Source organism: Artibeus jamaicensis, unplaced genomic scaffold, assembly GCF_021234435.1.
Source record: "Artibeus jamaicensis isolate MK-2021 breed Jamaican fruit bat unplaced genomic scaffold, CSHL_Jam_final contig_519, whole genome shotgun sequence".
In the NCBI taxonomy this organism is placed as follows: Eukaryota; Metazoa; Chordata; class Mammalia; order Chiroptera; family Phyllostomidae; genus Artibeus; species Artibeus jamaicensis.
Genome location: NW_026521871.1, coordinates 19,893,777 through 19,908,363, shown reverse-complemented (window position 1 = coordinate 19,908,363; position 14,587 = coordinate 19,893,777). Strand labels below are relative to the sequence as shown.

The 14,587-nt window shown below is 39.5% G+C and overlaps 1 protein-coding gene and 1 non-coding gene across 6 annotated transcripts in view; both read right to left on the bottom strand.

Annotated features, from left to right (window-relative positions):
- Positions 1–225: 225 nt before the first annotated feature.
- Positions 226–14,587, bottom strand: part of PPARG (peroxisome proliferator activated receptor gamma) — a 147,030-nt gene continuing 132,668 nt past the window's right edge. For 3 of the 5 annotated variants that reach the window (XM_037139322.2, XM_037139323.2, XM_037139324.2), the window contains exon 8: positions 252–1,306. In XM_037139322.2, the coding sequence (XP_036995217.2) occupies positions 1,059–1,306 (248 nt within the window). In that variant the 3' untranslated portion in view covers positions 252–1,058. Of the gene's footprint in view, positions 1,307–14,587 lie in introns of all 5 variants that reach the window. The other 2 variants (XM_037139325.2, XM_037139321.2) reach the window with 2 other exon arrangements.
- On the bottom strand, positions 3,369–3,492 carry LOC119044883 (small nucleolar RNA SNORA71). Its single transcript, XR_005081695.2, has one exon. It is a non-coding gene; the product is annotated as a small nucleolar RNA SNORA71 (small nucleolar RNA).

Sequence of the window (14,587 nt, the reverse complement as noted above, 5' to 3'; positions counted from 1 at the left end):
TGCCCTGACTGGGAATCGAACCGCGATGCTCTGGTTCGCAGGCCCGCGCTCAATCCACTGAGCTATGCCAGCCAGGGCTGGTTTGCTTTTCTTAGAATGCTTTCTCTCCCAATCTCTATCTATCCCAAATACAACATGTCTTTTGAGGCCCACTTCAATGAATTTAGAGTCACTCTTGACTATTCCAATCTTGATTAATCTTCACTTCCTTTGAACTCTTACAGTTCTTAGAGTCTGAACCATTCATTTGGCAGATGGTTGACTGTGCGTTATAATCTGTTTTTATGAAAGATTAATCCTTTCTCCCGAACTCAATTGTAAGTTCTTTTTGGTAGGTGCCAAATTTTAAACCCTTCTGTGTTACTCACAGTTTCTAATAGTTCATAACTTGCCAATAGGTATTTATGTATGCCTTGGTATCCTGTTAGCAGGCTGCTCTTGGTGAGTGAAAATCTTGGTTGGGATTGTGGAAGAAGACTGGATTCTTGATAGGCCTAAGGATATGCTCCAAATTAACACATCCGGGTTAAGAAACACATGCTCTGGGCAGTTTTTTGGGCCCTGAAGTTCCCCTTCCTGTCTTAGGTATGACTGTTAAAACAGATGGAGGGTTTGAAAAAGTTGTAAATTGAGTAAAAAATTAATTTACTGAGAGTGAAAGCTGATTGGAAATTCCATTCACATTTTAAAAAATGTATAAGAAAGAAAAATAAAGGAAAGAAGAAAGGCAAAGAGGGAGGGAGGGAGGGAAGGAAGAAAGAGGTTATAAGATTGAGAAGAAAATGAAAGAAAAAAGCCAGCACTGTAGGGAGGTGGGGAACACATCAGACTCGGTCTTCAAATACATCCACCAATTTCTTAATGTGGTAATTTTTAATATTAAAAGTAAATTGTAAATGTATCTTTATAAACAATATGCATAAAATAGATCTATTATTCTAAAACTTTTCTTTTTAAAATGCTTTTTCACAGTAAATTTTTTAGATGTCAGATCTTCCCTCAAAATAATAGTGCAATTGGAAGAAGGGGAACATTGTCAGTGAATTAGGACTTCTCTGCTAATACAAGTCCTTGTATATTTCCTGTAGGAGTGGGTGAAGACTCATGTCTGTCTCTGTTTTCTTTATTACTTGCAATAGCTGCACATGTTCTGTTACAATTTGTCTGAGGTCTGTCATTTTCTGGAGCAGCTTGGCAAAGAGCTGAGAGGACTCAGGGTGGTTCAGCTTCAGCTGGAGCTCCAAGGCTTGCAGCAAGTTGTCTTGTATGTCCTCAATGGGCTTCACATTCAGCAAACCTGGGCGATCTGGGGGAGCAGAAGAACAGGAGGTTCAGTTACAAAATTCTCTGGCCCCACATCTGAGACATACTTAGCCAAATCATTCACTCATCTTTTCATTGGTTTGTTTTGCTTTTGTTCTAAAATAAAGTGGGAAGAGAGGCTAAGTAGACAGTGGGCAAGAACTGCATACAGAAAAATGGAATGAAACCAAGACTATCAGAGCCCTTTCCGGGGGCATTCTTTCCCTAGCCAGGCCAATATCTGTGTAATCAGTAGACATAACATGGTTGCAAGGATATCTCCTCTCCAGACTGAGGACTCTTTTGCCAGTATGCTTCTATTCACTCAGGAATTTCATTTGCAACTTCTGCTCCTTCTTGATGGGTCTATATTTTATAATTTCTACATTTTTTTTCACCACAGCTTTAAATATGCTTCTAAAACAAGCTTTGTTTTCTCTTTTGCTTAATATAGCATATATATTTTTTCAAAGAGACAAGACACAGTTTTTAAATACAGGTGCAGTTTGGAAGGACAGACCTCCCCAGATTTTAACAAAAGTTTTTCTGAGGTAATTTTCACTTTCTTCTTTATACTTTCCTTCTTTGAATTTTTAAAAGGTGAGCTTAAATTACTTTTACATTTGTTATGTTTTTCTTCATGTAGATCTTGTTAAATGTATCCTTAAATACATCTTTGCTTTTATTCTCTATAATATTCTATAATCCTTTTTGTTTTATACTCTAATACATACATGCTATTTTGAAAATTACTAATTTTAGTATATTAAATCTACTTCAATTTCCTGAACTCTTGTCAATTCAAATAGTTTTTATCCTGTATTTTTTTCTCTTTTGGATAGACAAAAATGATATCTGTAAATAATGGTAGTTTTATGTATTCCTTCTTTTCTAGTGTTTACAATTCTCATTTCTTTTTCTTGCCATAGTGCATTGGCTGATACCTCGAATATGCTATTAAGTAACAGTAGTGGTAGGAGGCATTCTTGTTTTATTCCTGACCTTGAAGAGAATGCTTCTAATGGTTCACCACCATATAGTAAGTATGATATTTACTATAGATTATGTTTTACCCCTGGCTTTCCAAGAGTTTTAAATTTGTTTTAGTCAGGAATGTTGTTGGATTTCATTAGATGCTTTTTAATGTTTTCATTCTAAAGAAAGGATCATAATAATCAAGTATGGTAAATTATATTAATAGATTTCCTTATATCATTGTACTCATTTACTAATAATATATTTAGAATTTAAAATTTGTAGTTTAGATTGGTCCAGAGTCTTCTTTTTTGTGTCATTCTTTGCTTGTTGTGGTAATAAATGTTAACTGGTCTTACAGACTTAGTTGATAAGCTTTTTTTCTCTGTTTCTATGCAGTGAGATCTGTTCCTTGAAGGTTTCTTGGAATTTGTTGGCAGAGCTGTCTAAGCCTGGCGGTAAATTTTTGACTACCTTCAATTTTTCTTCATATATATTTTAGTTTCTTCAGGCTTTGTGCTACTGATAAGTGAAATTTTAGTAATTTATAATGGAGTAAAGTTGTATACGATATTCTCTTGAAATCTGAAATCTCTTATTATTTTTATTTAATTAAATGCTTTTTATTTGTGTATTTTCTTGTTTAAAAAATCCAATTTGCCAAAAGCTTATCTTCTTATTATCTTTTTAAAAAATACAGCTTTTGGTTTTATTAATCAACTGTTTTTTAAAAAATTAAAAAAAGAATCCTCACCTGAACACATCTTTTTTTCATTGCTTTTAGAGATACAGGAAGGGAAAGAGAGAAACATCAACGTGAGGGAGAAGTATCAATTGATTGCTTCTCATATGCACCCAGAGCAGATATTGTATGCGCCCTGACTGGGAATCAAACTGATGAACCTTTGGTTACAGGATGACACTCTAACCAACTGAGCCACACCAGTTGAACTTTATTTTTTAAAATAGTATTTTTATTTCATTTTCAAATAATTCATTCTTTTAATTTTATTTAGGTATACTGTTTCTCTTTTTCTAGTTTCTTTCTTTCCTTTCTTCTTCTTCTTCTTCTTTTTTTTTTTTTTTGCTAGTGTGTGATGACTCCAGGATTTGGAAAGGACAGCTGGACCCTTCAAATGTGGGGAAAATGCTTTCTCTCCCTGTGCTATTAATGACTAGGGCACAGGCAGCCCACAATCACTTCTGGACACAGAAGTCTAGTTTCTTAAATTAAATGCTTAATTCATTTAGTTTTAGTATTTCTTGTGTTTTGACGAATGCATTTAAAGATCTACAATTTCCTCTCAGTGTCACTTTGGTCTCACTCCACAGGCTTTCTTAAATAGTACTCTCATAGTTCTTTTCCAAATTGTCTGTTTCACAATTTTTATTTCATTTTTGACATAAACATTATATAGAATCTTTATTTTAAATTTCCAAGTAGAAAGTTTGGGTGTTTGTTTTTGTTTTCTAATTTCTAAGTTTTCTTTTCTAATGTCTAAGTTTGTTGCATTGTAGTTAGAATATAAAGTTTTCCCATGAAGTTCACCAGAGGGGTGCTGGGTTTATGTTTGACGTTCAGGACACTCACTTGATATCTTGTACTGATTCCAAATTTTAGCTCTTGAAGGCTATTCACCCTCTTTTTCTAATTTTAACTCTTCTTCCCTTCACTGTAAATTAGAATACTATGTAAGAGTTTTTATTTATCTTTTAATATTCTTCATCCTCTAGCCTCAGTTTCTGTAATTATCCACTTGCTCCAACCATATTAAGCCATTTGCATACCAAGTCCCTCAAATTCCTATGTTCTCTCACGACTGTGCTTAGGCAGATTCTGTTCCTCTTTTCCAAAATAGTCTTACCTTCCCTTCATCCATCTTATCCATTTCAACCTATTCTTCAAAATATAGCCCATGTCATTATGTCCTGGCAGCCTTCCTTGACAACATCCCTTTCTCGCCCTTATTCTTCCAGTCCCCTTTCTGTGGATCTTGTAACACCCTACGAACACTTCAATCACTGTTGTGCTAGTAGATTACAGTTATTGATTATATTTACTTTCTAAAGATTTTACTAAGCGCTTTATACACAATGTATCATTTAATCTTGAGGTCAGTGCTTTATGGAGGGGAAAACAAAGATTTAGAGAAAAGAGTTAAATCTTGCTCAAGACCTGCCACTTGTTAGTAAATGGCAGATTTGAAATTTGAATCCAAGTCTGTCTGATTCCGAATGCTCTGCAGTATTCAACTCTTATTTCCTTGTATCGAAAGTACTGATTTTCTTGTTTATGTCCTCTACTAAGCTGTGTGGTATCAGAGGGCAGAAACTATGTCCTGATCCTCTCTGATCAAGTGGAAACAGAGAAAGCACTCCATTGGCTGGGTTAATGAGTTATAGAAAGTTGTTCTAGCTAAGAGTCCTGGATTGAAAAGTGTAATTCTTGTGGTTGATGAACAAGTCTAAAGGCAGGATCACTACACAATGAAGAAATTTCCTTTAAACAGTGTTTTTCTGTACCTAATAAACTACAGCAACCTTTATCCATTGAAGTGAGGCACAGGAGAGCAATATTAGAATGGTCTCAGGGTGGAATTTTTGGAACTGCACACATTCTCTAAAATTAAGTTTCTTTTTTGAATTACAGAAAGTTACCGTTGGTTTGATTTTCTTCCCCCTAACTTCTCTAACATGTCATATTGGCTGGAATATATATACTTTTTTCTTTAAATTTCAGCATTTAATTTTGGAACCATCAGCAAAAATCTCAAATTCAGAGAATCAAACAAAATGATTTAGTCCTGGCCTAGAGAATCATGTCCCTGGAGAGGGGTGCCTTTCTCACAGTTGCTATGCAATAACGAAAACCCCTGACACTTCAAGGGAAATCAGGTCCTGGATCGGTGCGTTTGGTTTGATGATTGCCGATCCTCCCCCTGAACAAATGTTCCAGATTTCAAAGGCCTTGTGGCAGTGCAAACGTATATGCATCGGAAGTGGCAGCACTTTGTGTCCAGACAGGTGTTAAATGTGTCTCTCCAGGGGCTGGGACTGCACAGCCCTGTGTAGATGCGCACGGGAGTACTGGCTTCTTAGAGCCTTTTCTCCTTCCTTCTGAGCAGCATTGATGGAGTCAAAACTTCTGCTGAAGAGCTTATATTAACCTAGAATGTTTCATTTATCATGACAGTTCAAACGGTGAAACCCCAAAGTGCAGCTGATCAGGTGCGCTGGAGACATTTGGCTTTTCTGAAATAACAGGGAACTGGCCCCTCTAGGGGAGGAGAAGGGTCTGGTTTGGATTTTCAATAACCTCTTTGGCAAGTTATTTTTTATGACGTGATGGATGAAATTTGGCTGAAATTTTGTGGCCACTGATTTATATTTTCTCCAGTGACAAGTTAGATCATTTACAGATCTATCCCACTGTCCTCACAGAGCCTCAGTCAAGGCAAGATTAGAGTGTGGTAGAGTGGGAAAAGTAGTCTATTCTACTTCTGGGTCTTTCACTAATCAGCTCTGTGACTTTGGGCAAACTGACTAAGTTCACTGTGCCTCAATTTTCTTTTCTGTAAATGAAAAGAATTAGACTAGATAAATGATCTCTAAGACCCTCAATTCAAAAGTTCTAAGCTTTAACTCTTACTTGTAATACCCTTTACAAAGTTTACATAATTAAACTGGGGAAACAAACTCAATCTAATTAGAAAAGTGTATTAACAAAGCTTACACATTAAACTTAGAACACTCAGCTTATTTAAAAAGGACAAAAGGGATTTGCCAGGACTGCTCCCCCACCCTCCACCCTCCAGTCAGCTATCAGGCCTTGTTCCCTGGTCCCCTCTCCTATCTTTCCCTTTCCACTCTCCTCCTACTCACACCCACACCCGTACCGAACTATCCAAGGTACCACATAGGTGCTATAAAAATCTGTCTGAACACCCAGAGCAGTCCTGGGTCTTCCCCTTTCCTCTCTACTTTCCACCAGCCCATTGCTTGCTAAGACACATGCTGGCATCTTTCCCACCCCTTTCCTTTTCCTCACCAGGCACATTATCTTTACCCTTCTCTCTCCTAAGCTCCAAGGACCCCTTCTTTTGTCTCTGTAACTTGTTTCTGAGCCCACTTCCTCTACAGCTCACTTCTACCTCTGTGACTTTCTAAATAAACTTTCTCTTACCAAAAACAAACAAAACAACAATAACAACAACAAAAAGATACTCTTCTTAGAAGGCCAGTCTGAGATCCTCCCCCTTCACCTTGCTGAGGTTTAGAATTACGTTCTAGAATAGAATTAATTCTAACTGGCCTAGGTTGCCTAGAAGGACTGTTTGAGAAAGTGTGTGTTGATTTACTCCAGGACGTAACACTCCAGGAAGCTGGAGTCAATTACTGGTTCCTTACTCCCCAGGCTGCAGAGAATTGGGAAAGAAACCTTTCCGGTCTCCATTCACTCAGTGCTGGAATTGATTAGAGAGCACTGTTGATTATGGGCAAATCTACAAAGCTTGCATCTTATCTAGATCTGGTTCCATTAAGTGGAGCGCTTATCTGAAGCAGATTCAAATTCTCTCCACACTCAGAGGTGTCTTAGTTGGGGAACCAGATGACCACAGTGCAGTCTCCTGAAGGAGAGGCAGAAAATTCAATTTGAATGGTTTTGTCTCTGCTCTAGGAGCTGCTGTCCTGGCATTCCCAATCTATCCCCACTGGCTTTCTGATAGATATTAGTAATCTGAAAAGGACTTCGCCCACAGCGTTTAGAAAAAAAAACTCTGACAGCCGGGCAGCCGTAAATTGATCCAGGGACAGTGAAAGACCTGAGTTCAGGTGTGGGTGAAAACTGAGGGGAGGGAAGGCTACTTAGGAAACTTTGTACTTGGTATCTCACCCTTGTACTTCTTCTTCAGTTTCCTTTATCCCATTGCTTCCTAAACTCACAGATGTGTTAAAAAAAAAACAGTGGATTTGGAAACTGAAGACTTGATTTGAGTCCTGTCTCTTTCCACTTAGTTTCCTTGTGATTTTGGACGAGTCTAATTTTCCCAGGTTTTGGCTAAATTTTTTAAGACAACAATGGTATTTTTTTTTAGTGAGGTCACGGTGAGAATGTGTTAGGTAAAGGAACTTTGTACGATATTACTATTCTCTGTGTTTGTTCAAATGAAGGCAATTTCCATGGGTCAGGAGTGTAAGCAGGGGTGGTGTGGCATCAACACCCTTGGGACATGGAAGGTTTTTGAGCTGTCATGGGTAAGAGCATAAATTCAGGAGAGCAAGAAAATAGTCCCTGATGCCGACATAGGTTTGGGGCTTTGAGCGGGCTCCCATTCTTGTAGCTTAATGCATGTAAGAAAGATAGTTTAAGCATGACAACAAAACAAAGAAGTCCTGGTGCCCAAACTTACTTCCTCCGTAGAAAGATGGTGTTAGGAATTCTTTAGTACTTTTCTGATCTAACAATCAGAATCATGGTGAGCATTAGGCAAAACTGTGAATTCAGTCAAGTTTATCTTTGGGAAACTATGGTATAGCCTATGGCAATTACCTCCCACCATCCCACCTTTCGGAAAAAATAACGTAAGAAAGTTTCACATATGTTCTTTTCATATTTAAATTTGAATTGGAGCTTGACGGAGGTACAGTGATTTTCAACTTTGGCCACCCACTGAAATCATCTGGGGAGATTAAAAACACACCAACTAATTAATACCTGGGTCCCGTCTTTAGTGATTCTGACTTGGCCTCTGGTATGACCCTCAATATTTCTAAAAGCTCCCAGGTGACTCTGATGTGCAGTCAAGAGCAAGCACTCCTGCTTTAATGAAAAGCAGTTGGAATTCCAACCTTAAAACTTACTTGCTAGGTAATCCTGGCCAAGTTCCTTAATCTCTCTGTACCTCAGTTTCCTCATTTAAAAAATGGGGACATAACAGTAATCAAACTCATAGTGTTGTTGGGATGACTAAATGAGTTAATAGAATAAAAGTGCTCTCAGTGTCGGACACAGAGTAAGTTAGCTCTATCTACTTATAATAGTATAACTCACCTCTTTTCCTTTCTTACTTTTTTTCTCTCATTTCTCTGAATTTTCCTGGGTCCTCTTATTATCTCTCCTATTTTTTTGTCTATTAATTGCTCCCTTCTCCTTAGCCACTCCCTCCAACCCCTCACATGTTTTCCCCTTTCCATTCCATGGACTGAGGCTTGCTGGGGACCTGGTATTAGAAATCCTAGCAGGACCAGACTAAATCAGAAAGCCCGAGCAATGGATGGATGGTTTTAGGAGAAATGTAGTTGACTGCTGCTGTCAGGGAGAGGGAACAACATAACTTAGAGATCTTGTAAATGCTTTAAATGCTTTACCAAACAAATAAAGATAATCTGTAATGAGCATATTCTACCTTCAATGCACATAAGTCCTGGCAGAGTCCTTCACTCTAAAGTGGGTTAATGTTCCAACATTTCTCTGTTTAAACAATAATTTAACAAATGCTTTCTCTGTGTCCAGATGAGAACCACTCTTCACAACAATACCACATATGATTTGGTTAGGATGGTGGAGGGAGGTAACCACCACCATGAAACCAAGCCTGGGCAATATTTTCTTTCACCTGCGCACTAAGATGCCAATTCCACACCAAGTCCCCTCATCTTAAACGCTCAACTACCACCTCCAAAAAAACCCCCTCCCAGGCTACAACACAACATAAAGACATCTAATTACCAGGTGGGTGGCATTTTCCTGTGTTCAAAGCTTGTTTCTTTGCTTCATGGTATCTATAGTGAAGAAAGCTTGGGCTCTGCTTTCTTTCCAGGTCTTTCAGAATGGAAAAGGGACTTGAGATTTCAACCCTGCCCTTGGGACCTCCTTGTCCTTTCTATCTCCTTTCACCCTGGGATTAGGGTTCCCTTGTTCTATCATGGGAGGTCAATCGAGGAATGTAGATATATTTCTGCTCCTTCTATATCCAACACTGGGTTTGACAAGGACTGGACGGGTAGGAGGCAGAGGAAAGGCCGGGGCAGAGACAAAGGGGAATGATTCCTTCTTTCTCACTGAACCGGACACACTCATGCTCCCAGGCCGATTACTCCTCCTGGCTTCCGAAACCTCTACAAATGCCAACAGCAAGCCGAAAATAAAAAAGGGAACCCAGTATTAGTTCTCTGCACCATCCCCATGTCCTCTTTCCAATGTCCTTGAGAAGAACCTCAAAACAGGCCTGGTCTGTAATCTCTGAATATAACCTCTCCAAACACAATGTCCCCCAAACTTAATCAGAGTTGTAGGCGTGTGGAAACACGCCCCACTCATTCCCTATCTGCTCAGGGCCGGGTTCGGTGTTCCCTCGGTTTTTCAGGCCCCTCTCCCTTTCTCCGGATCTCTTTCCCTTGGGGTTTTGTTCTCAATCCACAACTAATCTCCTTAAAGTGATAGCTGATAAAAGGATTAGTTGATATCTCTCTAGGGGTATTTATATTGTAATAAGAATTTTAAGAATGACTATTGGTGGAAATAAGCAATTTGGCAGAATTGAGTGGAGATACTACTTTCAATTATATCATAGAAGGGAAAATTAGCATTTGCGGTGTGCTTAACACATCCCAGGCACTGTGCCAAAGACTTTACATAATGTGATTTCATTTACTTAGGACACTGATAAGTAAATTAAGGCTCAGAGAGGTAAATAGTTGTTTGAAATCACACATTCAGTTAGTAGTGGAGTGGGGAGTTTTTGAACTCAGGGCTGTCCATGTGATTCCAATGCACCATTCTGCCTTCCTTCTGGTGTAATTATTTGTGAGCTGGCAAGACCCTTGAAAGGTGCTTCCCCTAGGAGTACGTGACTCCTTCACTACCTGCATTGGCCTTTCTGTTATGAGTGGCTAGAACCAGTCCTTGGTTTCAATCTTTCTCACTTGCAGATGATCTGTCTGAATGTCTTGGTGAACTGTGCCAGTCTGGAAGGCTGCCTGGGGTCACCCAGAGTTTAAACACACATTGTGAGAACCCAAAATGATAAAGTACTCTAAAAAGCGGTCCACTGACTGACTGACTGAACCTTTTCCAAGACTGCCGGTGTGGTGACAGGAATGACTCAGCAGTTTGGCTTTCAGTCCCATGTCTGTCTCTGGGGTCAAATACAATCCTTTGCTCACTCACTAAAATGATCCCAGCTTACCAGGCCCATGGTGAGGAGGGAATTTTATTTCTGAAGCAATCACAGATAAAGATTTCTCTATATTCTACAAACAGCAAGATACTGAGTGTATCTGTGTGTATATTTTTAAGTTTCACAGATGTTTCTAGTATATTCCATCTTCTCCCTATCCCCCAGCCCAACCCCCCACTCTCTGGTTTTCAGAATTTGAGTGCCAGCAGAGAACTTATAAATACATTTCACTTCTGTCTAAGCCAAGTCCATGATGTTATGAAAAGAGTGAACTAATGGGGCATTTCTAGATAACTCAAACTGGGTCACTATTCAAAGCCACACTGGCTACTGGGCAGGGTTTCCCCACTGGTCATGGCAGCGTGGTGGGAGGAGCAGAAGGGGAGAAGGGAAGAGCAGCATAAAATTTACAGACACAACGTAGGTGCCCACTAACTGTTTTGAAATTAATAAATGAATGCTATTACTCCGAGACATAGTCATGGCCTAGATGAGGGATTAGTAATAATGCTTTTGACTATCCTGCTTATGGCTTAGTCATGTAAGAAATCAGATGTTCTTGTGTATTCTCGATATCATGAAAACATTCAGAAAAATAACTCTCACCAATTAGATACTAGCCCGAGTCTTGTCCAAAAAAGCTATATGGATAAGGTAGCTGAATATTTAACTGGAACGGGAGAATAAAAGAAAGTTGACCCACTATTATTCATAGTATTTTTAATACCTAAATCTTAGACTACTTTGGGTTTTGTCTCCTCCCAGTTAACTAATAAGGATGATCGTAACACAGAGAGAAGATGTGGGGGCCACTGGACCATGCAGAATCAGAGACCCCTAAACTGGGGTTTCCTCAAGAAAAGGTAGGCCCACTCAAGCATGCATACTCTGTGCTGTATGTCCATTCTAACTAGTAGAAACAGTTCTGCAGTAAAATAGTTCAAGATTACACATGAGCTGAAAATATCCTGAAGATTTTGAAAGGCAGCTGGGAATGGGGCAGAGGGATGGAACACACACAAACCCAGAGTTCCTCGAACTTGGTGCCTGTGGAACACTAGTGTTCTGTGGGCTGGAGTGCGGTGTTCTGCTGCTACAACTGAACCAGTGTCATTGTCATGGTTTCTAACAGGCAGGAAGAAATTAAGTTACTGGATGATACTTTAACAATTTTAAATTTCTCTCAGAAGTTTTTCTGCAACCACTTATCACTATTAGAAGCTGGTGTAAGATGGTACCTGATTAAGCTGTATTTACTCAGTTATTTAAAGCTTATCGTCAATTTTTGTGGGGGTGCTCTGCAAACAGTGATATTATTTCCAGGGGCCATGCAACCTGAACAAATTTAAGAATACAACACCAGCCTTCAGTGTTATCACTGGGCCGCATTCCTACCCAGAGCCTAGGGTGTAATTTTGTTAGATAGGCTAAAATGGTGTCTCAAGACGGGCTTTGCATATTAGTAAGTAATATCTAGACTATAACCTGGAAATTCTTGATTAAAATATTTGGAGGCAATATGAAAATAGATAGTTTTGGATAACTACCAAAGAATTCTAAGACCAAGGTAATTAACTGGGATGCTCCCCCATCAAACCACACAAAAGGCAGTAGTAGTTAAAGGCATCAGTTTTTTTCTTTTTAAATCCTCAACCGAGGATATGTTTTTATTGATTTTAGAGAGAGAAGAAGGAAGAGAGAGAAAAACATCAATCAGCTGCCCCCCACACATGCCCCATCTGAGGCTCAAAACCACAACCTATTCACGTGCCCTGGCCAGAAACTGAACCTGCAGCCTTTGGGTGTAGGGATGATACACCAACCATCTGAGCCACCAGCCAGGGCAAAGGCATCAGTTTTAAGTTCAGGGAGACCTGGATTTGAACCTTGGTCTCACCATTTATTAGCTTGTGACCTTGGGTAAGTTACTTAATTCCTTTAAACTTCTACTTTCTCCATCTGTTAAATGGGGGATAACAGACTTTGTAGAGCTGCAGGAAAGATTAAATAAAGATTACAGATGTATGTAAAGTGCTTAGCATAAATTCTAGCACACAGTGAAGTAGTCACTAAGTGGTAGTTATTACTAAATTTGATTATTATTAGTTCAACAAGCACTTATTAGGTGCTTATTCTGGGTCAGGGGCTGTGCTTTGATTCTATCCGCATTCTGACAAATTTAAAAGTCTGTACCTAAGTCTAAATCTGTATCTATACTTACATATACTGTATACTTGTGACCAAGGGTGAGAAACAGAACCCAGGTTATTACATACGGGATTAGCAGCTATCCAAAATTTCATAGGATATCAATTTTCCCTTGATCTGAAAATGTGTAACTATGAGAACAATTCCCCTTTCTTGTACCCTCTTCTCCCTGCCCACTCGACAGCAGAAACACACATGATCACTCCAAGAACAGCTGTCCAAAATTGCTTCACAGAGAAAGAACATGGCTAGGATTGCTGGAAAAAGAAGCTGCTATATAGGTGGTTTGGATAGCCAAGCCAGACTCAAGAGAGTAAAGGAGGAGGCTGGATGACTTGCCATCTATGGCCATTGTATCAATATTTATAGCCTCTCTGTCATTAGGATGGCGATGGCAATCTGCCTAGAAAAATAGATTGTAAAATCCAGTGAATTTCCTCCCCCATATCTTGGAAGTTTGGGAAGAACTGTAATGAATTCCAAACTGTTTTGAATTAACAAAAAGAGCTTTTTCCTGTCGTAGAGTTCCAGCTGGAACCCTCCTATGCTTTTTCTTCACCAAACAGCAAATGCTCAAAGGGGCAAAGTGTCCAATGGAGTGTCCTGGGGCTTGTCAGCTTTACTGAGCTTTCCACTTGGCTCTGGTTGCTGGGTAGGTTTTGGGAGTTTACATGTGTGGCTGGCATGATGCTGTGGCGCCAGCTGCAAACATGCCCTTGCTGGAGGCAGTTTTATTACTCTTGACGCCACCCATCCAGTCAGTGAGAATACAGGCAGCAAGGGAAACTACTACTCATCACAAATATCGAGGAATAAGGTATGGATTATGGGTACATCTATACTTTAGAGAGTAGCATGAAGGGAGCACAGGTTGTGGCCCCCAGCACAAACATGAGGGTTAGTCACAATCCACTAGCCAGGCAGTGGAGGGCAGGGTTTGTTGCAGACGGGGCACATGGAGGTGACAGAATACCTGGGTTTCAGTCCTAGTTGCATGCTCCCTAATTGTTGTATATTAGGCAAACTGCTTAAGTCTATGACCCTCACTTTTCTTTCTATGAAATGAGAATAAAAATCAGAGCTGTCAGGATCTAATGAGAGAGTGCACATGAAATACTCTTCAAATGTACATAGTACTTTCCTTTGTTTCTAGAGTGCTGCTGTTCTTTTTAGTCTCATTCTTGCCTCAGGCTCAGAAGAGAAAGAAAGAGAGAGGAGAGAAACTTAACAAGAACTGGGTCATCTTCCTCACAACCTCGGTTTGCAAGTTGAGTAAATAGTAGAGATGCTAAGCACCAGGCCAATCTAAGTACCACATCTAATGTTATCAGCAGTTTCCAAGGTTGAAGCTGAGTGACAGTGATCTTACTGTAGCAACTCTAGTTTCCTCAGCAAATACTTGTTGGGTCAAATCAGGTACTTTCATCCAAAAAATCCCCTTTATGTCCTCTGGGGCCTCCCTTTAATCTCCCCCATTCCTTACCACCCTATTCTTGCATTATGTCCATCTCCCCATTCTTCCTTCAGTCTAGGGTTATAGTGACTTCACCAGAACGAAGTGTTCTGTAATTCTAAAGCTAGCCCAGAATGAAGTCAATGGATCCCTGTCAAAAGTGCTCCCCACACCCCAAAATCACTGAAGCTATTTATAGACTCAGAAAAAACTGCAGAGGAGAAAATAATCACTCTTACTGAGATCAGGTAGGATTAGATATCTGTTGACTGGATCAAAACCTCTTACTTATGTGAATGTTTTCCTTTTCTGGAAAATCCAATAGGAAAACAATGAAAACTAACTGAGAAATTATATGATGCACTCTAATAAACCACAAACTGGGATACTGATCTTACCACCTACAGGAGACTGGGATTCTGATCTTCCTGGAATCCAGCATTTGGAATTAGAAGGACCTGAGCAGTTC